The following is a 27,726-nucleotide window of genomic DNA, read 5'->3' as shown; positions in this document are numbered from 1 at the left end:
ATATTAGGGGATGGGTGACTAGGGAGGGTAAAGAAGTACACTCACTTACCTTACAAGACTTTGCTCCTCCTAGGGATTTCGAAATTGCTGCACTTACAAGACAAGAATGGAGAAGATGGGCTCCTATGGATTCTCTGTGTGTGTGGGAAAGGCGTATATGGAGGACGTGGCAAGCTACTCGTTTGAATAAATTGAATTTCCATTTATGGAGAGTAGTTACTTATAAACTATCCATGAAAGATAGACTTAGCAAGTGGAGACATATTTCTCTGGGTTGTTCATTATGCAAGAGTTCGATTTTCATCTCTTCTGGCAATGTTTGGTGGTGAGGAGGATTTGGTGGGGCATACAGAGTTGGCTATAAAGGGCATAGATATGCATTGGCCTGTGGAAACCTCAATTCCCTACCTCCGGCATGTATGGGATGTAGTACGAGCAGTCGCCTTGCAATATATTTGGAGAATATGCCGTTTTATCAGGGATGCGAAATCTTAGAGGTGTTGTGTTTCTACAGTCCTAGATGGCGTGACGTGTGCGGGGCCTATAGAGAGCTCTATAATTTCTCTCTTGGAGTTCTCTTATTGTCATTTAATATAAATCTCTACTTTTTCACTCGAAAAAAAAAACACTATCAAATGTTTGTCCCCATAACATTATATATATATATATAAATGTATATCCTCATGACTCAAAACAAGTGTTCCAACCAATCGACGCTGATAAGGCAGCTCATTTGAGCAGAGCGTGCTTCGTTGCATGAATCAGCAGCATGGCTCCTCTCTCCCCTTGTCTCAATCCTCTTTCGTTTAGAAATGCTGCAGCGTTGCCATCCGCTACCTCCAATATCGGCCCTCAAAGACCGACGCACGCTCTCGCTAGTAGCCGCAGTCTAACTGCGACCATAGGTATGACGTGCTCTCTTGCATCTCTATCGCAGCTGTCTCTTCCTCCCTCTCGCAGACGCGTACACAAGAAAAATGAGAAAGTTGGCGTTGCAGTCCCCTTTCCCCTGCCAGTTCCAAAGAAAAAGTGTCAACGTGTTACGTTTTAATAAATTGGACACAGAAATCAATAAAGACATTGCTTAGTGCAGCTATATTGTAGACGGGCACGGTCATCCTTAAGATCTCTTCACTGGGATTAGCAGCCGAGAACAAGACACCCTTGAGCGGTGTGATTCAGACACAGTTTTACCGACTATCAAAGATGATTGTTGCTAAGACCTGTACACACGTTGGAGATGAATCTGGATTTAAGTCAACGGTTGGTGTTACTAAGGGGCACGTTCAACGAAATAAAATCCACCAAGTAATCATCCGAGTAAAAGGTTGCCATCTTGTAAAGGCGTGGACTATGTAGATATAGAGCTTCCGTCTAAGAAGCCGATTGTACAAGGACATACAAGGGAAAATATTGCTCTTCTAGCTAAATGATCATCTAGAGAGCTCTATACGTATGATTTGTGTGGATACGTACACAATATACGTTTGTATATGTGTGTAAATGCTTGTATATCATCAAAGAAAACCGGGACTTTTTATAGAGGTAGGGCTGTAGGATCTTATTCATGAGTGCTTTAAATATTGATGGGGCATTAGTGAGGCCAAATGCCATCACCTTGAACTAATATAAACCTCGTTCAGTTCTGAAAACTGTTTTTGGCCTACCCTCCTCTTTCATCCTTATTTACTCGTAGCCTGATCTTAGATCAATCTTTGTAAAGAGTTTGGCTCCCCTCAGCTCATGGAGTAAATCATCAATTCTTGGGATAGGAAATCTGTTATTCAGATCCATGCACATCCTATAGGAGCCATTTTTCTTCTCAACCAAAATATCAGGTGAAGCAAAAAGAGACTAACTGTGTGTGATGAATTCTCTATCCAAGAGCTCCATGACTTGTCTTGCTACACATTCCTCTTGGGAGGTAAGTGATGAGCAAAAACATATGCCAAGTGCTGCAACAGCTCCTTCATATTTCTATGCTCTACCAACAGTCCATTGCTGTCCTTTGTTTTAGCGAAATGTACAGCATAGAGTCCACAAACACCCTTGAGGTCCCTTGGCAATTTTCTGGATAACTGTCAGCTTAGGAGATTTGAAGCCCATAATTTTGACGTGCTTGTTAGAGTGCAAAAACTTCATAAACGTGTTATCCAAGTCCAGAGTGAACTCATCTAAGATCCTCAGCCATTCACAACAGATATCCAATAATGGTACTTCAGAGAGTTTAATTTGAGTGGCCTGGCTGAAGGAATGCTCCCCATTAGCCACTTCAACTTTAAGCCCATGATCCAATGGTTAAAGGCTGCAATCTCACTGCTTGGATAGTTTTGGAGTTGATGAAGTTATGGGTACTCCCACTATCAACCAATATGTGGACATAGGTGCCATTAATAACTCCCTTCAACTCTGAGAGTTTGTGCACCTGTAGAGCCCATTATAGCCTCTAAGGAGACGTTGTACAAACAGATTGAGTGTCCCAAAATGCTTAATCATCCTCAGCACACGAGTTTCCCTCAGAATCTCTGCCAACTCATATGCAATCATCGATAATTTGCTGGCATTGGACTTGTGGTGATCATTGAGCTTTCCCATGTAGAAGCATGTAGGTCAAGATCTCTTTGGTGGAACCATGAACAACCTCATCATCATCTTTGCCATCATTCTCACAATCATGAAATTCAGAATCTGTTTCTGGATCGTCAGAGGCTAAATCATCATTTATCTCAAGTATCATGCTGACTTTTCCCCTGCCTCAGCCTTGCATGCCCTCCAGTGCTCCGGGGTCCAATTTTCACCACATAAGTAGCATAGATTCTTCTTTTTTCTTTCATCAGTGAGAGCATGAGATAATTGCTTCACCATCTTCTCTTTCTTATCACGTAAATCATCCTTTGAAGGAGATTCAAATAATACCTTTGCATCCTCAGCCTCATACGCCTTTGTATGCTCCATATTGCTGCCATACACCATGGGATACCTAGGGATAGAGGAGGTTGTAGAAGATGCAGCTGGCCTGTTTTCATCAGTAGGGCTGCCTTTTTGGTTGATGGCTTGGTTCCGTGGACAATACCAAGAGTCTTTGGGATTGTATTTGGGTGCATATAATTCAGCCAGCTGCATAGCATCCTTGATATTGCTTGGCTTTTGTGCTGCCACGTCTGAGGCAATGCTAAGATGCAGTTCATGAATGAATTTAACCATTCTACTTCTATCATCGATGCAATGGATTAATGAAGCCAATTTCCAAAACTTTGGACCACCTTTTGATTAGCCTTCTCCTTTAGTGCTAGCCTTCGTCGTGGCTGAGTCTGCCCTTCACCTCCGGAGTGCCGACAGAAACTCAGTACGAAGACTTTGTATAAATGGATGCTCAAGTATGTGTACACCCACTGTTGGGTGCTGATGACATCAGTGGGGATGTCATAGTAGCTAGTCTTTGCTATGCGTGATGGAGTTTATGGTTTTCAACCTTATGACTATTATGAGATTGAAACTGCGCTATGTTGTGTTTTTAGAGTGCTGGTTTTGCGATAATTCTGTCTATCTTAAGTGGTGCATTGCCCTGTCAACTAGATTTAGATCCTCGTCTGGGAGATACTAAAATGAGATCGCTTACCTTCACAAGCAGTTGTAGCTTGAATGAAGAGATTCTGGACTACCTTTTGATTAGCCTTCTCCTTAAGTGCTAGCCTTCGTCATGGCTGAGTCTGCCCTTCACCTCCTGAGTGATGACAGGAACTCATTACGAAGACTTTGTATAAATGGATGCTCAAGTATGTGCAGGTGTGTGGTGTATGTATGAGAGCACATGTTTATTCTATGGTCTACACCCACTGTTGGGCGCTGATGCTGTCACTGGGGATGTCATAGTAGCTAGTCTGTGCTATGCATGATGGAGTTTATGGTTTTCAACCTTATGAGTGACTATCATGAGATTGAAACTGCGCTATGTTGTGTTTTTAGAGGATGAGTTTGGACATGTTCTTGGACTCATCTAGGTATAAGCCAATTTCCAAAACTGTTCAACATAGTTCTTTACTGATCTTTGCTGAGTCAAATGATACCATCTGCATGGATATTGATCCTTGGCTAGAGGAGAAAGAAAAGTCTGGAACATTTCCCCCCTTTAAGTCCTTCCCAGGTATCAACTACTATACCATCTTGTGGGAGAAATCTTCAAGATGAAGCACAACAAATCTTATTTTTTCCTTATCCCCTTTCGGATACAGTAAGAAATAGTCTTCCAATTGATTTATCCACTCTTCCAGCTCACTGGGTGGACTAGATTCCCCTTTGAATTTTGAAAAGGATAAATTTATCCTTAGCATCATTGCCCTGATGTTATCCTCCCCTAGAATCTGATCGGCACAGATTTAATGAATACAAATTCCTTCCTGCTGATCTCAGGTCAGTCCTTACATTCCAACAATATGTTCAGACTGTGAGGCCCTTGGGAATGCTGTAGCGATACAGTATATTAAATTTGATTGGACTTTAGCTAGCTTTAACTAATTCTGGCTGACTGTACAGTCCTAGTGTAGACCATTTCAATTGTTGGAGCAGAAATGAAAAATTCAGACAGGGAGTTCATTGACTAGGCCATTCATTAGCTTAGAATTCAATTCTGAAATGAGCAGGGATGTACCTTTTAGATTTGGAGAAAGAATAAGTTAGGGGCTGGACTTACCTCAGTGACTTATGAGGGGCTGCACAATGCTTGGCATGCTCCCTAGGAGCTATAAAGGGTTTGTGACGACCACAGTTGCAGACACCGGTCGGCACCGGTTACTTCCTGTAACAAAAGGGGCTAGTTTAGTTGGCTTTTTAATTGCTTTTGTAGATGTACTTTAAGCTGTTAGGAGATGCCACATGGCATATGCATAGTTGTAAACAGCCTGCCTTCATTCTATAAAAGCCCTGTCTGTCCCATTTGTACTCAGCTTTTGATCTAAACACTGTTATAATACCAAATTGAATTTGTATTACAGATTTGTTGGCTCAAGCTGAAAGTCAATAATCATTTTGTAGAGATTTGTTTCCAAGCTGAGGATCCTGGCCGCATTGTTGATTTCATACATATCCTTCAGCGTAGTCAATACTGGGGCCTCTGCATCTTGCAATAATTGAGAATCAATCTTTCTTTAATCACTTTACCAATGACTTTTTTTAGGCTCATAACCTGGCCTAGGAAACGCGGATTAAGCCCCAATTGTGACCAACGGCACCTGGCCATGAGGTGGGCCATGGAGCTGGGCATAGACACATCATATGTGGGCTTTTATAGGCCCCATGATGATAGTTTTGTATACAAAGTTGTAACATATGAGGAATGAGTTCAAGGATGGATGATGCATTTTGAGGTGATGTGAAGTATCCTCTGACTGCTCAGAATTGGCACATCCTACCTTCCCCATACAAAAGCATGCACCATCCTATTTGATTTCTCTCATAGAGACGAATTGTAGCATCATAGTTGGCTGTAGCTATTGAGCACAGACATCTCCAGCTGGACTTGAACCTCTATGCATTAGAGATGTCCTGCCATTGAGAAGTGTCAGTGAAGGAACAGATTTTATGAAACAGAGGTCTTCAAAGGAAATCTGTGACGTATGTTACAGGCTCAATCTTTAGATAGTCTGCAATTTCAGTGAGCCTGCAGTCTGAAGATAACAAGTGAGCCTGGGCAGATTGGATTGCCTCCTCAAGATGCTAAGGGTATTTCTGTTTATGTGCAATTGGAGGCATTGTTCAAGTGATTGAAGTCTTGTTTTTAACATAGCATAGGACTGCATTAGAGTTTTTATAGGTTAAGGTTTTCTGCTCTGTTTCTGATGTTATGATGTGTAGCCATAGAGTGCAACATATGAAGAAGGTAATCGTTTTATTAATAAAGTTTTTGCCAAGGTCATACTATACAATTTGTAAGCATTCTGACTGAACAAAAATATAATGTATTTGCATATATGATTGTCAAAAAAACACAATTTATGTGATGCAATGCCGAAGTCTTAGACCTTGTTGCTGCAGATCATGTAGCCTTTGTGAAAGATGCTGCTTTTTTGGAGCCTCCAGCCAATCTGCACTTGATGCTTGAGCTTCTACAAGAGAGAGGTTTGCCTTATAATCCCAATGCAAGTTTTGTAGGATCTTTTTATTCTTTTTACGTCATAGTGCTTGTTTGATTCTGAACTGACACACTTCCAAACTCTATTCAAGCTATCACTTTCAGAGTCCAGCTTTTCCTGCATTGGTTTATCTCAATGGTTACTTTTATCAAATTTGGTAAGATCAGATAGAGGTCTTGCCAAGTGTGAATGAAAGTAACCAGTAAGAAAGGCCTGACTCTGCAAGGTTATTGAGAGAACTGGTGAAATGACAAGCTAATATTGCCTATTCACTACCATTTTACCTTCTCCTTTGGAGGTAAAGCGGATAGTGCATATTTCTTGCCCACACTCCTCGTGAGTTGTATCACTCAACATGGCGTAGTGTGCTGGTAAAAAAACAAAGCAGGTTTGTGTTGTGTTCCCTACCTCCCACTTTTGTGAGTCCTCTCACTCAAAAAGAAAAAGAAAAAGAAAAAACCTCGTGAGTCCTATCATGTTATATATATATGTGTGTGTGTGTGTGTAGCTTCAGTCAGGGTATCACCCTGGTAGCAAGAAGAACATCTTGTCTAATCCCTGCTTCAAGAGGCACATCCATATCCTGAGGAGAAAGAGGCTGATGGTGCTCAATAGGAGAGGGATCCTGAATTGCTTTAGGAACAAAAAGATCATCCTTGGATTTATCTACCTTCCTCCAGTAGTGCTTTGGAGCAGTAAAAGAAGGCTTATCCAGTGAAGCCATAGCAGAGACCGGAGGAGAAGGTAGACGAATCTTGACAGCTAAGGAAGGAGCAGGAGGAGTGGTCTTGGAAGTAGAAGGGCAAGCCCGTGCAAAATGACCAACCTGACGGCACTGATAACAAGCTGTAGGAAAAGATGTAAACTGCAGCTGGATGCGCAAAGGATGAACAAATCCCAAATCAAGATCCAGAGAAGAAGGCACCAGCTGCATCATATCCCATAAAATACATATGCGAACATCCCGAGTGGCCTGCAGAAACTCCTGTCTCGGAACATGTAGAGGCCTCCCCAAAAGCGTTGCAAGGGTAGGAAGATGCAGAAGAAGAGGAACAGGCAACGCTTTTAGAGTAATCCAAACTGGACAGTGAGTGAGAAGAGAAGTAGCCGGATCAAAAAGTGGATCCCAGGGCATCACATAAGCAAAGAAACCAGCCCCAGGAACACCAACACGGCTGACAAGGCTCTCCACCACCTCAGTCGAAGAACACCGAGCATAATAAAAACCTTTGCCCAGAAAAAGAAAGGAAGAAACAAGATCTGGGCCTATTGTAACTTCAGCCCAACGATGGAGCTGAGCTACAGAAAGAATCCTGCCGATAAAATAGAGACAGATCCCAAACTGCTGAGCTTGTCGAAGACTAGAGACTAAGAGGGCAGAATCCAAAGAGCAAACCATAGGAGAACCCAAGGAGGGAACATCTGTGATGGAGGCAGCACACAATTGTCGAAGAAGATCCAACTGGAGGGAGAAAGAAGGACCATCCGCCACATCGAGTTTTGCAGATTTGAATAAACGAGAAGCAAGCAGACCACCACACTTCCGGCGAATAAAAACACGGGCAAGAGGATCAGGCACGGAAGGAGTAGAAGTAGAGAATACAAAGGACCCGTCTGTCAACGCAGCAGGGAGAAAGGAAGATGATACATCAGGAGAAGGCGAGGATAAAGGGGGCTGCTGCTGGAATTGTACAGACTTGAAAGGCTGAGCAGGTACATGCTGTACTGACAGCAAAGGGGGCACAAAAGAAGAGGGTACAGTTGAAAATGGAACAGCAGCTGTAGCAGACGAAAGCTCCACATCCGTCCGTACAGGTTGTATGGTCGGCCGTACGGCAGAGGCTGAAGGTGCAGGGAAGTGAGGCGGCTGCTGGAGAGCAGGTACGGACAGCAGCGAAGGGAGTGCAGGGGGTGGCTGAGGCAAAACGGGGGTGCAGGCAGTAGGTACGGATGGTGAAGAAACCTGTATGGATGACCAAACCTGCACGGACTGAGACAGAGGATCTACAAAAGGAGGCGGGGACTGCAGAGGGATGAACGGAGGAGGGACGGGGGAAGGCTGAAGGTGTACGGAGGTAGACGGGAAGGGAACAGATGCACACAAGGGTATGGGCAGGGGGGGAGGAGCAGCAAGGCTCTCCATGGCGCCACCTCTCACACTCACACACACACACACACACACACATACATACATACATACATGTATATATATGTGTACATACATGTACATACATATACATACATACATACATATATGTATGTATACATACATATACATATATGTATGTATGTATACATATACATACATATACATACATACATACATATATGTATGTATGTATGTATACATGTACATACATATACATACATACATACATATATGTATGTATACATACATATACATATATGTATGTATGTATACATATACATACATATACATACATACATACATATATGTATGTATGTATGTATATGTATGTACATGTATGTATACATACATGTACATACATACATACATGTACATACATACATACATGTACATACATGTATGTATGTATGTTGTACATACATACATGTACATACATATACATACATACATACATATATGTATATGTATGTATATATGTACATGTATGTATACATACATGTACATACATATACATACATACATACATATATGTATGTATATGTATGTATGTATACATACATGTACACACTTTTTTTTTTTTTTTGTGGGAAGAAATCTTTTACTGCAGTAAAATAATTACATTCATAGTTACTTCAAAAACGAAGTAACTACTACTCAACTAAAGATCTCAGTATAAGTTGTATACACATCCTGATCAATCAAACGAGTCTGAACACAATCGTAGAATGATTGTTGCAGAGATCGTTTGAAAAAAATAAAGGATGAAAATAGTGGATCACCAAAGACTCTATGATTTCTGTCCATCCATAAAGTCCATAGGGTCTAGTAGCACACCCATACAAAAAATAAATCAAAACCCTGTCTCGGTGGATGAAATCCAAACAACCAGAAAAATCTGCCAAAAGTAACAGTAGGAAATCTCGCTCGAAGCCTCTGTTGGATGAGAGCGATGAAATCAAAACCCTGTCTCGGTGGATGAAATCCAAACAACCAGAAAAATCTGCCAAAAGTAACAGTAGGAAATCTCGCTCGAAGCCTCTGTTGGATGAGAGCGATGAAATCACAAGTATGGGGACAGAACCAAAAAATATGAAGCACAGATTCAGTATAGTGTTGGCATCTGCGACAAACAGTCGGAGCAATATGTCTGTGTGCGAGTAGCTGGCCGGATGGAAAAATGCCAAGGAGAACTCGCCAAAGGAAAAGCTGTTGTCGAAGAGGGACTTTGTAATGCCAAAGGCGACGCAACCTTTTTCTCCACCACTTCATTGGGCGATCCATATGCCAAACAGTATTTGCTCTGTGAGAAATCCAAGGCGGAGGTAATAACACTTTATACAGAGATGACACTGTGATATGTGAGAGCTTCAAGGGACGGGCGTATGAGGAAGAAGAGCGTAAAATCCAATCCTTAAGCCTATTCTGAAGTTCCAAACGAGGTACCGGCAAGTACGGTTGAAGCATTGCTGAAATCCTATGCCATAAAGGACGATAATGAGCTCCCAAGCCGTATTTGCTAGCAGCCATAGAAAATGATAAAATTGTGCCATCATCCTGAAGTACATCCGCCACAGATGAAATGCCTTTGAAGGAGAGAAAATAAGAACGTTTGGGTTCTTGTATGGCCAAAGGAGGGTGGAATACTTTAGACCAAAAAATATTCTCAGCCTGAAAGAGTTTCCCGACAGAGAATCTCTGCCATGGCATTCCAAGTGGGATAAGATATGCTTCCAATCAAAAAGTAGACGAGAGACAAAAGGGCAGCCTCTGATCTTGCTGTGGATAGAGCCAAATAAGAAATCCCACTGAGTAGGCTGCCAATGCCCAAAGGCAGAGGTATGAATATGTAATAAGAGAGAGCGGATCATGAAAGCCCAAGGCTGATCTTCTTGCATAAACTGTTTCATCATTTTCCATCTGTGAGCAAGTAAATGCATTTGAATATTGAGAATGTTCAGACCCCCGTCCATCTTTGGAGAACAGAGACGATGCATAGAGAGTAATCTGAGACTTTTCTTGCCATTTTTTGAACACCAGAAAATTTCCATGATAGCTGACATAAAGGAAACCAGATCTGCCTTAGTGAACATAGTGAGAGGCAGATAAAATTGTATGTATGCTATCAAAATGGATTGTGTAATTCGCAAACGAACATGTAATGGCCAAGTTGCAAGCTTCCAATATTCAAGTTTTGCCCTAAACTTTGTTAGCACCCAATCAGTTTGTTGGGAACGGGTGAGTCCCCAACCTAGAGGATAACCGAGATGCCGAATGAATTGAGAAGCGGGGACAATTTCCCCAGGCCACAGAAGGCTGTGCCATTTCTGTGCACGCAACGGCAACAATTTTGATTTCTGAAAATTTACCCGAAGACCAGCAGCCAATCCATATGTAGAAAGAGCCTGCATAATCATGGATAGATCAGCGCGAGTATTTTTTGGAGTAAAGAATGAATCATTAGCATATGCCTGAGCGATCATGCTATGACTGCCATGAATCTCCAAACCGTGCAACTAGTGAGTGTCCAAGAGGTGGTCCAGATATTGAAGCAGTGGATGAGTGGCTATGGCAAAAAGTAAAGCACTTAGGGGACATCCTTGCCTGACAGAACAACCAAGAGTCCAAGATGGAGAAATATCCCCTGAAAGTATGCAGGCAGCTTTACTATCTTGATATAGCCAAGTGATGAGTTGTTGCATGTGCCAAATCCCAATGCTTGCATAGTCGATGAAATAAAATCCCACTGAAGAGTATCAAAGGCTTTGGCAATATCAACTTGCAATAACAAAACATCCTGCTGCGTGTATTTGGCATATTCAATTCCAACATAGGCATTAGCAATGTTATCTGTGATATGCCTACGCGGGATAAAGCTATATTGGGCAGGATGCAAACCATCGTGTAAAAACCCCTTTAGCCGATCAACAATCATTTTGGTAGTGACTTTGTAAATGACGGGCATAAGAGTGATAGGTCTCCAGTCTGCCAAAGACTCACAAATTTGCTTTTTTGGAAGGAGTTTAACAAGACCTCTCTTCCATGTGTCTGGCATTTTCTGATTTTGCCATGCAACATTCACCATATGTAGCAATGTATGCTTCAAAATAGGCCAATATTCTGGAAAAAACTCGACTGTTAAACCATCCCATCCTGGAGATTTCCATCTGCCACATGATTTGATTGCATCTGATAGTTCCCTCTCAGTAAAGGGTTCCTCCAATTCCAAAGCTTGAGTAGTTGGAAATGATAGGAGAAACATGTTGCAACAGTAAATTTCGTGCAAGCAAAATCTGTTGTGAGGGAGGAACTGCAGAACCAAATTGCTGAGAGAAATGATGCACACAAACAGAAGCAAGCTGTGACCGTGAAGTGGTCCATGATCCATCAGGCATAAGCACCCTGCAAATTTCTGTTTCGAGTCTCCTCTGATGCAAACTTTTGAAAAATTCTTTGGAAGAGCAACCTTTATCTGTAAAGGTTCTTTGTCTTGCTCTAGTCTCCCATTTGGCCAGTTTCCTGTGATCATTTAGTTTAAGACAATGTCTGGCGTGGCATAGTGTTGTTTGCTCATGCATGGACAACGAACGATGATGGCTGAGTTCAGTGAGGTCTTGACAAGTAGACTTGGCCTGAGCAATGGTTTCCCTTAGAGTCTTCATGTAAGACTTGCCATAAGCTCTAATCACAACTTGCATTTCGGAAATAAAAGAATCCCAGGCATCATCAATATGAATATGGCTGCTAGAGGACAGACAATGAGATGCTTCAGTAACCATTGCCTTGAAATCAGCATGTTGCAAATAGCTATTGTTTATGATTAGATGTCTCCTTTGTGACAATCTATCATCTGGCATATCATGAAAGGATAACCGCAACCATAGAGGTGCATGGTCTGAATGCACAAAGGCATAGTCAATCCACATTTTGCATGTAAAATCCCCATTTTGTTGTGGAGCTACACTATACCATCGATCCAGACGTGCCTGATAAGAAGAAAGAGCATTATGTTGAAATGTTTAGCCCGGTGACAAAGGCTGCAATGCCTTCCAAATGTCAACCAAATCCAGATGCAATAGGAATTTTAGACCATGCATGCCTTTCAGGAGTTAACATATGGTCATGTGTGGAGGTGTTGTCACCCTGTTGTGGAGCATTATTGAAATCCCCACATATGTAGGCATGATATCTCCATGGATATTGTCGCATGGCATCCCAAATTGCAGTTCTTTCTCTAGAGGACTGAGGTGCATAAACAGAAGCAAATTCAAACACCTCTCCTCGAATAATGCATTGGAGAACAAGCCATCTGCCTTTGTTGTCATTTAAAGCAATAACTGGTTGAAGCTCATGTTTGATCAGAAGGACTACCCCTGAGAAAGAGTGCTCCCCAACATAGAAAATATCATAACCACAGTAGTGTCCTGTCTTTCCTGCATAGACATGTTGGTTGTGTTCTTGTAATGCCACTATGTCAGGCTGAAATCTATTGATGTACAGCCACACAGATTTCCATTTCCTACTGTCACACATCCCATGGACATTGAGTGTAAAACATTTGATATGAGCAGTCATATTTACAGATATTTATAGTAATATAACAACTATGTACAGCAGCAAAATTTATGAGGTCAGCCTTGCATTTCTATCTCAGGGTCAAGGCCTCGCCCTTGAGAAGAAGTAGCCACTTGAGGAGTAGACAGCAAAGCAGCAACCTCTTCTTCAGGGAAGAGTGTTCTGCTGGCTGTTACTGCAGCCCATGTAATCCCAATTCCTGTATTTATCTCTGGGGTATTTCCACTAGAAGATGCACCATTCCAAGTGCGGGGGGTGGAATTCTTCGAGCAGAAATAACTTTTCTTGGACTTTGCCATCCATTAGTTGGAGGTTTCTGTCCTTTGGTCAAGGGTTGAATAGCAGGAGGTGAATGTGAAAAGATATTCCCATTGGAAACCACCGGAGCTTTACCTTTATCTTGACTTCCAGAAAGCTGTCTACTGCCTTTGTTTTTATTTGCAACTGAAGTAGGAGCATCCTTAGTAGGCATGTGAACCGGCAAAATGGTATGAGGCATTTTATGCTGATTCATTGGACACTGTGAAGCCATGTGTCCAAATTTTTTGCACTCAAAACAAGCCCCTGCAAATAATCCCCATTTGAGTTTATAAAAAGCACTTCCCATGTCCACATTATTCACCGTGATTGAATAAGAGTCTGGTGTGGGATTATCAGTATCCCAGAGAATGCAAAATCTGTTCGAGTTGCCATTTGGCCGTGGTGGGCAGACCACTTTACCTAAAGATGCTGCAATTTTAGGCAAGAGTGATGCCATACATTGTGGGAAATCGACAACTTCAACCCAAACCGGGCATCTGTGTCGGATTAAAGCCTGAAAATCCCTTGTGGGAGACCATGGCAATACATGCACCATTTGCTGCCCAAAAAAGAGAGGCGAATGTTCCAAGAGCATTTGTCTATGTATCTCATCCACCATGATAACCTCAAAAAAACCCCTGGCTGCATAGTGTACTTTACAAGCAAACGAGCCAGCCAGTGTGCGTGTCAACCAGTTGCCTATCTCTGCGGCAGGTGGCATCCGGCGTGGAAAAAATAATATGACTGCATTCTTAGCATATTCTCTTACTGGATCCACAATTTCATCTACCTCAACCATGAGGCCAACTGAAGGAACCGAGTCTTTCCACGCTTTCCTCGTGTCTGCAAATCCTTCATGCATGACATCATATACCAGTTGAGCCTCAAGAGTATCATGCATCGGGTCATGCTGACCCTCAACCTGCTTTTGCTTCTTGCAGGGAACTGAACGCTCCTTTTGAAACGTTTTTTCATAGGAATATTCTGCCATAGCTTTGTAAGAAATGGAACTCAGGAATGAAGTACCTGTAAAAGGGTAGTGGAAGCAAAAAAACCAGTCCCAAAGAAATATCCACAGGAAGCCCACAGAGAAGAGAAAAAGAGTATATTGGTAAGGAGATAGACGGGAAAGAGGGATGTAGAGGTCGAGAGAAGATAATAAACAGTTTTGTAGAAGGAAAAAGAGGGAAAAAACAGTAAAAAACCCCAGATGAAACTATATTTCAGAGGAAAAGGTAAGATTTTGGCGATGGGAAAGGTGCAGCAGATCCAAAGACTAAAGAGGAGAAAAACAGGAGCAAAAGCCCTCAAAGTCAGCGCGTGGAAGTAGTTCGCAAACGAAACCCTGCGTGGAAGAGAGCCGAGAACCGGGGATGATATGGGAACAGGAGAACTGTTGCAGGCGGAGATGTCCGTACAGGCCGTACACCTGTACGAAAATCGTACGGCGCTCTGACGGTCTGTACGGCTGGTATCAACGGCTCCAGATCATCGGGTTTGAGGCTCTGATGCAGTGCGACTTGCGGAGGCTCGCGGGCTGGTTGCTTGAGGCACTAGAGCTCACACACCTCTCCTCTCCATCGCTCCCTCACCACTCTCTCTCTCTCACACACACACATACACATACACACACACACACACACACATGCACATACTCACATGAGTGTGTAAAAAGAACACTTTTGTGTTTATACATGTACACACACACACACACACACACACACACACACACACACACACACTTTTTTTTGTGGGAAGAAATCTTTTATTGATGTAGAAAAATTACATTCATAGTTACTTCAAAAAAACGAAGTAACTACTACTCAACTGAAGATCTCAGTATAAGCAGTATATACATCCTGATCAATCAAACGAGTCTGAAGACAATCATAAAAAGATTGTTGCAGAGATCGTTTGAAAAAAAGAAAAGATGAAAAAAGTGGATCACCAAAGACTCTATGATTTCTGTCCATCCATAAAGTCCATAGTGTCCAATAGCGCACCCATACAAAAAATAAATCAAAACCCTGTCTCTCTGGATGAAAGCCAAACAACCAGAAAAATCTGCCAAAAGTAACAGTAGGAAATCACTGTCGAAGCCTCTGTCTGATAAGAGCAATGAGATCAGAAGTGTTTGGACAAGACCAAAAGATATGAAACACTGATTCAGTAGAGTGCTGACATCGGTGACAAACAGCTGAAGCTATATGTCTGTGTGCGAGTAACTGTCCGGATGGAAAAATGCCAAGAAGAACTCGCCATAGGAAAAGCTGTTGTCGTAGAGGGACTTTGTAATGCCAAAGAAGACGCAACCTTTTTCTCCACCACTTCATTGGGCGATCTATATGCCAAACAGTATTTGCTTTGTGGGAAATCCAAGGCGGAGGTAATAACACTTTATACAGTGATGACACTGTGATATGTGAGAGCTTCAGAGGACGGGCATATAAGGAAGGAGAGCGTAAGATCCAATCCTCAAGCCGATTCTGAAGTTCCAAATGGGGTACCGGCAAGTACGGTTGGAGCATTGTTGATATTCGATGCCATAAAGGGCGATAATGAGCTCCCAAGCCATATTTGCGAGCAGCCATAGAAAAAGATAAGATTGTGCCATCATCCCGAAGTACATCCGCCACAGATGAAATGCCTTTGAAGGAGAGAAATAAGAACGTCGGGGTTCTTGTATGGCCAAAGGGGGGTGGAAAACTTTAGACCAAAAAATATTCTCTACCCTCAAGGAGTTGCCCGAGAGAGAGTCTCTGCCATGCCATTCCAAATGGGATAGAATATGTTTCCAATCAAGAAGCAGACGAGAGACAAAAGGGCATCCTCTGATCTTGCCTTGGATAGAGCCAAATAAAAAATCCCACTGAGTAAGCTGCCAATGCCCAAAGGCAGGTGTATGAAGATGTAATAAGAGAGAGCGAATCATGTAAGCCCAAGGCTGATCTCCTTGCATAAACTGTATCATCATTTTCCCTCTGTGAGCAAGTAAATGCATTTGAATATCAAGAATGTTCAGACCTCCGTGCATCTTGGGAGAACAGAGACGATGCATAGAGAGTAATCTGAGACTTTTCTTGCCATGTTTTGAACGCGAGAAAATTTCCATGATAGCTGACATAAATGAAACCAGATCTGCCTTAGTGAACATGGTGAGAGGCAGATAAAATTGTATGTATGCTATCAAAATGGATTGCGTGATTCGCAGGCGAACATGTAATGGCCAAGTTGCAAGCTTCCAATATTCAAGTTTTGCCCTTAACTTTGCTAGCACCCAATCAGTTTGTTGTGAGCGGGTGAGTCCCCAGCCTAGAGGATAACCAAGATGTCGAATAAAATGAGAAGTGGGGACAATTTCTCCAGGCCACAGAAGGTTGTGCCATTCCTGTGCATGTAATGGCAGCAATTTTGATTTCTGAAAATTGACCCGAAGGCCAGCAGCCAAACCATATGTAGTAAGAGTATGCATAATCATGGACAAATCAGCCCGAGTATTTTTTGGAGTAAAGAATGAATCATCAGCATATGCCTGAGCAATCATGCTGCGACTACCAAGAATCTCCAAACCGTGTAACTGATCAGTGTCCAAAAGGTGATCCAAATATTGAAGCAGTGGATGGGTGGCTATAGCAAAAAGTAAAGCACTCAGGGGACATCCTTGCCTGACAGAGCAAGCAAGAGTCCAGGATGGGGAAACATCTCCTGAGAGTTTACAGGCAGCTTTACTATCTTGATATAGCCAAGTGATGAGCTGCTGCATTTTTGTGCCAAAACCCAATGCTTGCAGAGTCGATGAAATAAAATCTTATTGAATAGTATCAAATGCTTTGGCAATATCAATTTGCAGTAACAAAACATCCTGCTGTGTATATTTAGCATATTCAATCCCAACGTAGGCATTAGCAATGTTATCGGTGATGAGCCTGCGCGGGACAAAGCCATATTGAGCAGGATGCAACCCATCATGTAAAATCCCCTTTAGCCGATCAACAACCATTTTGGACACACACACACACACACACACACACACACACATATATATATATGTACATGTGTGTATACATACATACATACATATATGTATGTATATATATGTGTACATACACATATGTATGTATATATGTATATGTATGTACACATATATATACATACATATATGTATATATGTATATGTATGTACACATATATATACATACATATATGTATGTATGTATGTATGTATGTGTGTGTGTATATATGTATATGTATGTACACATATATATACATATATGTGTGTGTATATATATATATGTATGTATATGTATGTATGTATACATACATACATATATGTACATATACATACATACATACGTACATACATACATATACATATACATATGTATGTATGTATGTATGTATGTATACATATACATATATACATATATATATCTATGTATGTATATATACATACATATATACATATACAGATATATATACATATATGTATGTATGTATACATACATTTATATAATGGTGATATACCTAATCCCAACATTATCCACAACAATCACAGGTCTTACCCCCTTGAGAAAGTTGGTAATGTGCTGGCAAAGGACCACTGAAACTGGCCTTAGGAAAATCCAAAGGGCGGTGAAGAATTAATAACCAGCAAATACCATGATTACGACGACTTAGAGAATTATAACAGCCAACCAAATAAATAACAGAAACCAAAATCAGGAGCTAGATTGCCGTAACAGCCCTGGAAGAGGTGAAAACAGCAAAAATGATTTCCTTCTGGCACCCCTTAGGCCCCTGGCAGTCCAGTCTTGAAAGGCGATTTGAATCTGATAGCAATCTGGCACTCTGAAAGGCTGGAACACTGATTTCACCCAGTTCTGGGAGCCCAGAGCTACTCAAACAGGTGCCATTTCTGAAAATGCTCAGTCTGGAGACCCTGGAGTGGACCTGGAAGCAGCAAACCTCCCTCTTGGAGGAAAATCAAGTTGCTTGGAAGCTCCAAACTGCTTGGAAAAGTGCGTTTTGATAGGCGCCTGGCTTGGAAGGCTCCAAGAGGAAGTGCAAATCAAACTTGGGGCTTTGGGAAGGCATGATACCCTGAGGAAGACTCATAGAAGAAAGGAGATCCTCTTTAAACTCTGAAAAAGTAACTCTCTTCGCAGTGGCTGCTCTGGAGGGAAGGGTGAACTTGGATACCCTCCATCGCCTGTGTACACCTGGCTCTCCAAATATGCCAAGCTGCAATGCTAGCCAAAATCTCCCAAGATGTGTCTACCGAGGCATGAGCAGCTCTGAAAGGAGTGAAGGGAACATCCTGGAGGGAACAAGACTCCATTGCAACTGGGGTGTCCACTTCGGATCATTTTCCAGTGGTTTTGATGGTCTCAGATCCTCATGTGAGGGGCCGCTTTGCCAGTGTTAGGATTCCACATTCCTTTTATGCAGAGGGCGGCCTTACAGAGACAGTGTTGAGGACCAGGGTATCTCATTTGCAAGATGGGCATCTTTCTCCTTCAGACTTAGCTACAGCCCTCTCAGATATTAGTGACTTTTATCTTTCAGTTGCTCGTATCAGGAGGGGTGAGATGCTCAGGCGTGAGATAGGTATCCGCCAGCAATTGGCTGCCCTCTAGAGGAAGGAGCAGAAGAGTCCTACAGATGCTTGGATTCAGAAATGCCTTGCTGCAGCAAGGGCTCAGCAGCAGTCACTTTTAGATCAGAGAGCAGAGTATGCCTGTCATGCCAAATTGGACTCAGACGGGAGGTAGGGTCAACAAGCAGTTCTTCTCTACTCTTGGCCCCATACATAGTAGGGAGAGCGTCTAATGAAACCGGCCTCTAATCACTCAGAGGGCAGTGGAACTAAACCTTTAATCACTTCAGCACTTATTTACAGCTCACAAAGCATATATCACAACCATTAACCATTGCATGATCACCTTTTGGCATTTACCCATTTGTTCACAAACAAAACCACTGAAAAAGGGATGGAAGCTAGAATGCCCCCTGCTCAACAAACATAGACAAGTGCACCCGATTGGCCCCAAACACCGTGGCGCCCCTGTCGGTATTTCTTTATATTTCACAGTGAAATGATTACAAGTTGCATCTGGGAGACCTTCCCTGCAACTGAGCACGCAGCCCCAATTCACTAAGCCTTCGCAAGGCTTTCAAGCATAGAACACCATCACATAAGTGCACTTAACCCATAGGCTCAACCCAAAGGCATTCTCTTTTCCAAGTGCAATTCCATTGGCTATCCAGATGCAATCACACTGCACCCCAGCTGCACTTTCTTTGAGTGGTTTCCAGATGGCATTCACAAAGCTTTTCAAAGCTCCAAAATAAAATCAGCAAAGTACCCAACCAAAGAATGACTCATGTAGCACTGCCTGGGAACCTGTGAGCCAAGAAAGAGGCAGCACACGAGGCCAACCAATAGCTTATGGCAAAAAGAAATTGCAGCAGCAAAATTACAACTCACCAAGCCTTGGAAACTCGAACCAAGTCCTCAATCGCCAAGAGGACGTAGTGAAGGAGAGAGAATGAGTGAGAGCAAGAGAGATAGAGAGTGTAGGGAGCTTGGAAGCTGAAGACGTAGTTGCAATAGAATAGGATGAAAGAGTACAACACAAAGTGAGAAGGATAAGGTTTTGTCCTAGTGACAAAACCTTAGTAGTCACTAACCATAGTTAGTGAACTAACTGCAGTTAGGGGGAAAAACCTCTAAAAGAGGGAAAAGTGCCCCTAACTAGCTTATTATATTACATTGGTCACTGCTGAATTATATCTATAATTCTAACACCCCCCTGCAGTGCCAATGTCATGTACAAGGCTGATCAATCACCAAACGGATATAAGTTCAGGGCACTGCGAAATGCCTCAAACTTTTCACGTGGTAGCGCTTTGGTGAAAATATCTGCAACGTTGTCATGTGTGGACACAAAGATCATACTGATCTCTCCTGCATGCAACTTCTCTCTGACGTAGTGATAGTGAACCTCAATGTGCTTCGTGCGAGCATGAAACACTGGATTCTTTGCCACTGCAATGGCACTCTGACTATCAGTGAGAATTGGAGAAGGACCCTCCAAAGACAGATGAAGATCAGCAAATAAACGTCTCAGCCAGACACATTCAACTGTTGCTGTGAAAGCTGCCCTGTACTCAGCTTCACATGATGAGGTAGCCACTGTAGATTGTTTCTTGCTCAGCCATGAAATGCAAGATTTTCCCAAAAAGAAACAATTGCCACTAGTGGACTGCCTAGTGTCATAATCACCAGCCCAATCTGAATCACTGTAGGCATGCATCTGCAAGTCACCCTCCCTGGGAAATAGTAAGCCAAAAGACTTGGTGCCCTGCAAATAACGGAAGATGCGCTTAACTGCCTGCCAATGCATAGTTTTGGGGCTGTGCATGTACCTGCTCACCTGAGATACTGCAAACTGAATATCAGGCCTAGTATTGCAGAGATATATGAGGCATCCAACAGCTTGACTGTAAAGTGTGGCATCAACTGATTCTCCTGCATCATGCATTGTGAGTTTCAGCCCCGGTTCCATAGGAGTAGATATGGGCTTACACTCTTGCATGTTAAATCTGTCCAAGAGTTTCTGAACATACTTGGACTGAGACATAACAGTGCCACGTCTCTCATGAGAGAACTGGATCCCCAAATAAAAGTGAAGCAGCCCCAAATCTGACATATCAAAGTTGGTCTGCAAATCAGCTTTGAAATCTGCAATTTTTTCTTCATTGGACCGTGTGAGCAGTAAGTCATCAACATAAAGAAGGATGACTAAGATTTCCCCCCCATCCATCTTGATGTAGAGGGTGCTCTCAGTAGGACTATTGTGCAGCCCCTTGCTGGTCAAAAAGGCATGGATTTTGGCATACCATGCACGAGGGGCCTGTTTCAGCCCATATAAAGCTTTATTAAGCTTGCAGACTTGAAGTGCATTGGCTGTAATTTCAAAACCCGGAGGTGGTTTGACATACACCTCTTCCAGCAAGTCCCCATTTAAGAAGGCTGTTTTTATGTCCAACTGATGAACATTCCACTCAAAATGTGCAGCCATTGCAATTACTGATCGGATGGTGGTCATCCGGGATGTAGGAGCAAAAGTCTCCTCATAATCTATGCCCTTTTTCTGAGCATAGCCTTTAGCAACCAGCCTGGCTTTATATCTGTCAATGGAGCCATCTGGCTTCCGTTTGACTTTAAATACCCATCGTGTGCCAATAGCATGTTTACCCTGTGGCAAGTCCACAACATCCCAAGTCTGATTTTTTGCAATGGACTGCAACTCATCGTGCATGGCATTCATCCAATGCACATTACCTTTTGCTTCTTCAAATGTGGCAGGCTCCTCCTCATCAAGGAGAGTACCTGCATATGCTGATTCCACTGAATTAGCACCTTCCATGTGCCTTGCTGCACTGCGAGTCCTGCAAGGTAACAGAGCATCAAGTTTACTCTCCCGAACAGCCAGTTTGGGACTGTTTTTGCTGCATGTATGTCTGCAATTTCTTGCTGCACCACTTGTTCCACTGCCTGTGGAGGAGGCATGACATCCTGTGGCGGAACTGAAGCATTTGAAGGTTGCTGTAACTTCTGATTTGGATCAGAAAAATCAGCAGGGGAACCCAAAGCAATGGGTAGCAACCCTTGAAAGACATCTTCTGAAGATGAAGGCATTTGAAAATCAGCCTGAGTGTGAGCTGAATTTTCAGAAAATATCACATCTCTACTTACAATGATTTTGCGTGTAGCAGGATTGTAGAGACGATACCCCTTGCTTTCTGCACTGTATCCAACAAATATGCATTTGATGGCTTTATCTGACAATTTGTGCCTAAATTCAACTGGCACATGTGCATAGGCAAGGCATCCAAAGACTCGGAAGTGATCCACTGAAGGCTTCCTGTCATTCCAGACCTCAAAAGGAGTTTTTGTTTTTAAAGCCTTAGTGGGAGCCCTGTTCAAAATGTAATTGGCACACATCAAACCCTCTAACCAGAATTTATGAGGCATGTGTTTGCTTTTCAGCATACATCTGTCCATCTCCATGAGGGTTCTATTTTTCCTCTCAGCTTTGCCATTTTGCTGAGGGGTCAGCCTGACTGTGAGCTGATGCACAATACCCTTTTGTTTGAGGAAAGCATCAAATTCTGCAGATAGGTATTCCCCATCTCTATCCGTGCGTAATGTCTGTATCTTGAGCCCGGTTTCATTTTCAACCATGGCTGAAAAGTGTTTAAACACTGTGAACACTTCAGATTTCTTTTTCAGCCCATAAACCCAAGTAAAATTGGAGTAGTCATCAATAAATGTGACAAAGTAGAGATGACCACCCAATGACGGAGTCCTCATGGGACCACAGACATCACTGTGTATAAGCTGCAATTTGCGAACAGCTTTAACTGAACCATCCTTCTTGAAGGGAAATCTATGCATTTTACCTAAAATGCACCCTTCACAGGCATGTGGAGGAGGTATCTCAAGAGGTGGCAATGCATCAACCATTGAAAATTTCTGAAGTGTCATTAAGCTGTTGTAATGCATGTGGCCATATCTGGCATGCCATAATTCTGCATTTTGCATGGCAACTGTAGGGGTAGAAATTGCCAAAGCATGAGCTGCTCTTTTCTCAAAAATATCAAGCTGAAAAAGCCCACGCAGCAGAGTACCAGATAACATTAAGGCATAGTTAGCTTCCCTGTCTCGGACAGCACATTTGTCATCCTCAAAGATGACCTGAAATCCCCCTCTGTTAAGAGTGGACACTGAAAGGAGATTTTTGGTTATGCCAGGCACATATAAGACATCAGAAAGTCTGAAAATTGAGCCATCAATTGCAGTAAGCTCAACTTCTCCTGTGCCACGTACTGAATATGAGGAGTTGTTGGCACAAGTGACTTTCTTACCAACAGGAGGTGGATGCAAGGAAGTAAAAAGACACTTCCTCGAAGTGATGTGCTTGGATGCACCGCTGTCAAAATACCATGTGTTCAGTGTTTCATCAACACTGAAAGCAGATGCATCTGTAGAAGAGTCAAAGCTGCAAGTCAAAAATGCATATGTATCATCACTGCAAGAGGCTGTACTATCCCGAGCATCTGGAACAGCCAACCTAGAATCAGAAATGCAAGATAAAAAGGCATAATCTTGACCAACAAAGTTGGCTGCAGCATCCCCACTGTCAGATGCACAAGGGGCTGAATCTGAAACAGCCATTCCTGAGCTGTTTTTCTTTTCTTTTGCAATCCTTTTCCTGCATTCTGCTATGTGATGACCTGGCTTTTTGCAGTAGTGACAAAAACCCTTCTTTTTGGGCTTACCTGCATCACTTTTAGCCTTTTGTGAAGGCTGTCCTGACCCACTGGAAGGCTGATTTGCTGTTGTCTTTGCCTGTCCCTTTGTTTTTGATTTAAATTTTGAGAGCATGGCTTGTTCACCTGCACGTGAAGCCAAATTTTTCCTGGTCTGCTCTTCCTGAAGCAGAAGTCCTATCAACTCATGAAAAGAGAGAGGATTTGCACCCCCCCTCAATGATAAATTCAGCGAAGTGTGAAAGCTGAGATAAGACTCAGGAAGAGAATTCAGAGTGGTTGTAATCATCTCTGAATCAGGAATAATTTCATCTATGTTTAACAACTGCTCTCTGAGATCCTGTAGCTTAGTGAGGTGGACTGACATGGAATCACCCTCCTCCATATGTGTATTGCTCAACTCTCTTTTTAAAAAAGATACCCTGGCATCATTCCGTGTTGCATACATGCTTTCCAAAATATCCCACGTTGCCCTGGAGGTCTTACACGACCGGATATGCGGAATGATTGATCTTTTCACTGAAAGAGAGATGCATGACAAGGCTAAGGCATCCCGTGAATCCCATCTCTTTTGCTCAGGAGTATTGACTGTAGCTGCACCAACAACTTGTCCTGCAGCTGCACCTTGTGCACGACCTCTTCCACCTCCTTGCTGAGGAGGGGTAGCAGGTGCAATATCTGCTGGTCGGATTTCATCCCCATTGACATAATCCCATAAATTGCGAGAAATCAGAATATTAAGTACCTTGAAACTCCAGAGGGAGTAGTTGGTACCATCCAATTTGTCTTCCTGTGAAAGACCACCGAACTGGAACTCATTCTGATTTTGATGGGCCATATCTGAGAAAGAGATTGAAGCAGATACAAAGCTGAATTCCCTTACTGGGAATAAAATGCACAACTCCCAAAAACACAGCCAAGCACGGGCTGTATATGCAACTTAGATTTCTGCACTTGAGCTGTCAGAAATCTGTCCAAGCATAAAACACTCTCCAAAATCTGCCAAAAGTGTTCCAAACACTCCAAGAAAGGCAGTATGTACTGAATACTCCAAAAAATGCTCTCCCAACACAAAAGCCCCAATTTGTGGCTAGAAATTGCAGCCAGAAAGGGGTAAAAATGCTAAAAGCCCCAAATCTGCAATTTTAAAACAAAAGCCCCAAATTTCAGACTATATCTCCAATTTTGCTCCAGATGTAGCTCCAAAATTGCACAATGATTGCAATGGCTGCAATATGCAAAATGCCCCAAATGTACTCCAAAACAACTGCACCAAACTGTAGTTTTCTGCAATATGAGCCTGTCAAAGAACACCCTAGGCTGACAGCGACTGGTGCAGATCTGCAAGGACAGATTGTACGAACTGTACGGTCAGTGTGTACGGCAGTACGGTGGAGTGTACTGATGCTCTTGCGACAGACACGACACCCTGTACGGCGCTGTACGGTCAGTGTACGGAGATGTACGGACGCCTGTACGGAGATGCACGGACGCCTTTTCCGAAACGTACGGACGTGGTACGTTGACTTGTACGGAAGCAGTACGAAGGCTGTACCGGAGCTGTACGGCAGGCGAAACTGTACGGCGAGCACTTGTACGGCGATGTACGCAGATGGCGACACTTGTACGGCGATGTACGGTGGCAGATGGCGACACTTTGCGTCAGGATTCCGTACAGTCGTATTGACTGTACGGACAGATTGGAGCAGACTAAAAATTGAGGCTGAGCGTTGGAACTGAAGGGAGCAAGGAGCTCGAAGCTCTTGGACCTGCTCTGATACCAAATGAAGGAGAGAGAATGAGTGAGAGCAAGAGAGATAGAGAGTGTAGGGAGCTTGGAAGCTGAAGACGTAGTTGCAATAGAATAGGATGAAAGAGTACAACACAAAGTGAGAAGGATAAGGTTTTGTCCTAGTGACAAAACCTTAGTAGTCACTAACCATAGTTAGTGAACTAACTGCAGTTAGGGGAAAAAACCTCTAAAAGAGGGAAAAGTGCCCCTAACTAGCTTATTATATTACATTGGTCACTGCTGAATTATATCTATAATTCTAACACGTAGTAGCCAATGCCTAATTGCATTCTCAGCCAAGAGGAGTGCAAAGGCATGAAGAAAGAGCATTTACAAGAGCCGACCAACAAGAATTCCACTGAAAAATGTGAAAAGAAGCACTTTTGTCGTGAAGAAGTGGGAGTTATTGGGCTCAAAAGAAGCGTGCTTCAGAGAGGAATGCATTGAGAAGGTTTTGGAGAAGTTTCATCGCCGGAAAGTCCTCCAAAACTGAGAAAAACCAGTCAACCAGCGCGTGGGACCACTCAAAATTCAACAGAAAGCTGTAGCTTTGTAAGAGGAGAGGCCCAGGAGGCGGTAGAAGCAAAAAGGTCTAGAAAAATCTGCCCGTTCTACCAAACGCAAGGAGGGAAAAGCACATTACTACGAAGGGGAGGCAGAGGGGAAGCCATCAGGCCAAACGGGCGTCGAGGAATCCAAACGGGCGAGGAGCTATGAAGAAAAACGGAATTCAGCTGAAGGAGGCTGAAAAACCAGTCCAAAATCTCAACAAAGGGAGAAGATGAGAGAGAAAACCACACATGTGAAGTTTAGAAGGCCCAGGAAGGTCTAGGATTGGCAAAGAAGCATGTAGAAGGCACTAGAGCCACCTGGAACTCTAGGGGGGCCACTGAAGGTACATGGCCCTCTAGGGGGCCCATTAAAAATGCCACCATCATCATTTCCCAACAACCACTCTTTTAATTCCTTGGAATGCCTTTGGGCCTAGGGATTAATTACGCTTATGTGCTAGGCACCATGCCGCGTTTAATTACACATTATTAAGCCCATGGTTGGACTTTTAAACCAAAGTTGTCACGGTCTTGTAGGACATTAAAGTACTTAGAATTTCACGCCCCCATGACATACCCCTCTCTTGAAACAGCAAACCACAATTTGCTGCCCCAAAACACAGGAGTGAGCATGAAATATAGCATAAAAGAGTATACAAGAAAGCCGCAGCTATAGTATACAGAGACAGTGAAAATATGGCTAGGAGAGGCATGCATCCATCCATATACACTGCTCAAAATCTATGTGATCCTCGGCAATCAATAGTCAAGATGCATCAATATCATGAAGTCTCACAGCAGAAATACTGCTAGCTCAGTATCTCGGATGAAACATACAGTGTCATCAAGCGACCTCATGAAATCACAGTGAGCCCATCTGTACTGAGGGAGTGGAGGTGCTAACCCCCTCTCGAACACCAGGTAATGCTCCAGACGCTCGCTCTGCTGAACTACCTGTAGGAGCCCGGACCGCAGTCGGCTCTAATTGGAAAGCATCAAGGTAAAGCTGCAATATCCCAGGTGAATCTGCCAGTTCACCTTCCTCCATTCATTTCGCATCAAGTGATGGGTAATTTTGAAATTTTACCAAGTAGCGACAGATAGCTTTACCCTTGAGCTTTCTATCTCTGTGTGCCAGAATCTGCTCTGGGACCAGAAGTTCATCCTGTTCTTCCACTTCAGGCTGCACCTCATCAGGTAAATCCTCGGGAATATCTCCATGATATTGCTTTAATAAGCTCACATGAAAGGCATTATGTATCTTCCAATGCGGAGGCAACTTCAGCCTGTAAGCTACCTCGTTTATCTTTTCAGAAACCTGGAAAGGACCATAGTAATGCATGTTCAGCTTTGTGTACAACCTTTCCTTGCCTTTGGTGCTATATGAAAGATGCTGAAAATCCTAGCAACACCTTTCTAGATCGTCCTCGCCTGTCTACACTCCCAAAGGCAATGCTGTACTGACTCAACTGCCATGTAACAACGAGGACAAGTAGGGTCAGCCCCGAACTTGGATCTCCACAGGTTCACTGCAATCGCTCCATGAATAGAAAGCCAAAAGAAAAGAGTGATCTTTCTAATCCTGAGGGATTTTCAGAGCTTATGCCAAAAGTTCTTCTGCACAACTGCGGAAATCTAAAAACTATCCCAATGTGGCGCTCTGGAAGGCCTCCAACCTCTGCTGCTGAGCTGAAACCTCCAGCATTTCTAACTGTGTAGCGAAAGAAGGAAGTAGGCATCTCAGGGAGAGGGGGATCTGAGTAACCACTCCAAAGGTGGCTCCAATGGAATGTAGCAAGGCTTGGAAATCTAATGAAGAGTGACATTGTCTGGCTGTCGTCCTCGACATGATCAAACCCCAATGAAAAAGGGGTCCAAAAAATCCTCCTAGAGCTC

The 27,726-nt window shown here is 43.0% G+C and overlaps 1 protein-coding gene across 2 annotated transcripts in view; it reads left to right on the top strand.

Moving 5' to 3' along the window:
• The first annotated feature begins 693 nt into the window (after nucleotides 1-693).
• Nucleotides 694-27,726, top strand: part of LOC147883730 (protein IN CHLOROPLAST ATPASE BIOGENESIS, chloroplastic-like) — a 121,871-nt gene continuing 94,838 nt past the window's right edge. For both annotated transcript variants that reach the window (XM_087398509.1, XM_087398508.1), the window contains exons 1-2: nucleotides 694-905; nucleotides 6,031-6,114. In XM_087398509.1, coding sequence (XP_087254635.1) covers nucleotides 770-905; nucleotides 6,031-6,114 — 220 coding nt within the window. In that variant the 5' untranslated portion in view covers nucleotides 694-769. The remainder of the gene's footprint in view (nucleotides 906-6,030; nucleotides 6,115-27,726) is intronic.

The sequence above is a fragment of the Dipteris shenzhenensis genome, chromosome 27 (genome assembly GCF_047967505.1).
Source record: "Dipteris shenzhenensis isolate YYH24624 ecotype China chromosome 27, Dip_SZ_1.0, whole genome shotgun sequence".
NCBI lineage: Eukaryota > Viridiplantae > Streptophyta > Polypodiopsida > Gleicheniales > Dipteridaceae > Dipteris > Dipteris shenzhenensis.
The sequence above is the reverse complement of the archived record's forward strand: the minus strand, read 5'-3'. Positions and strand labels throughout refer to the sequence as shown.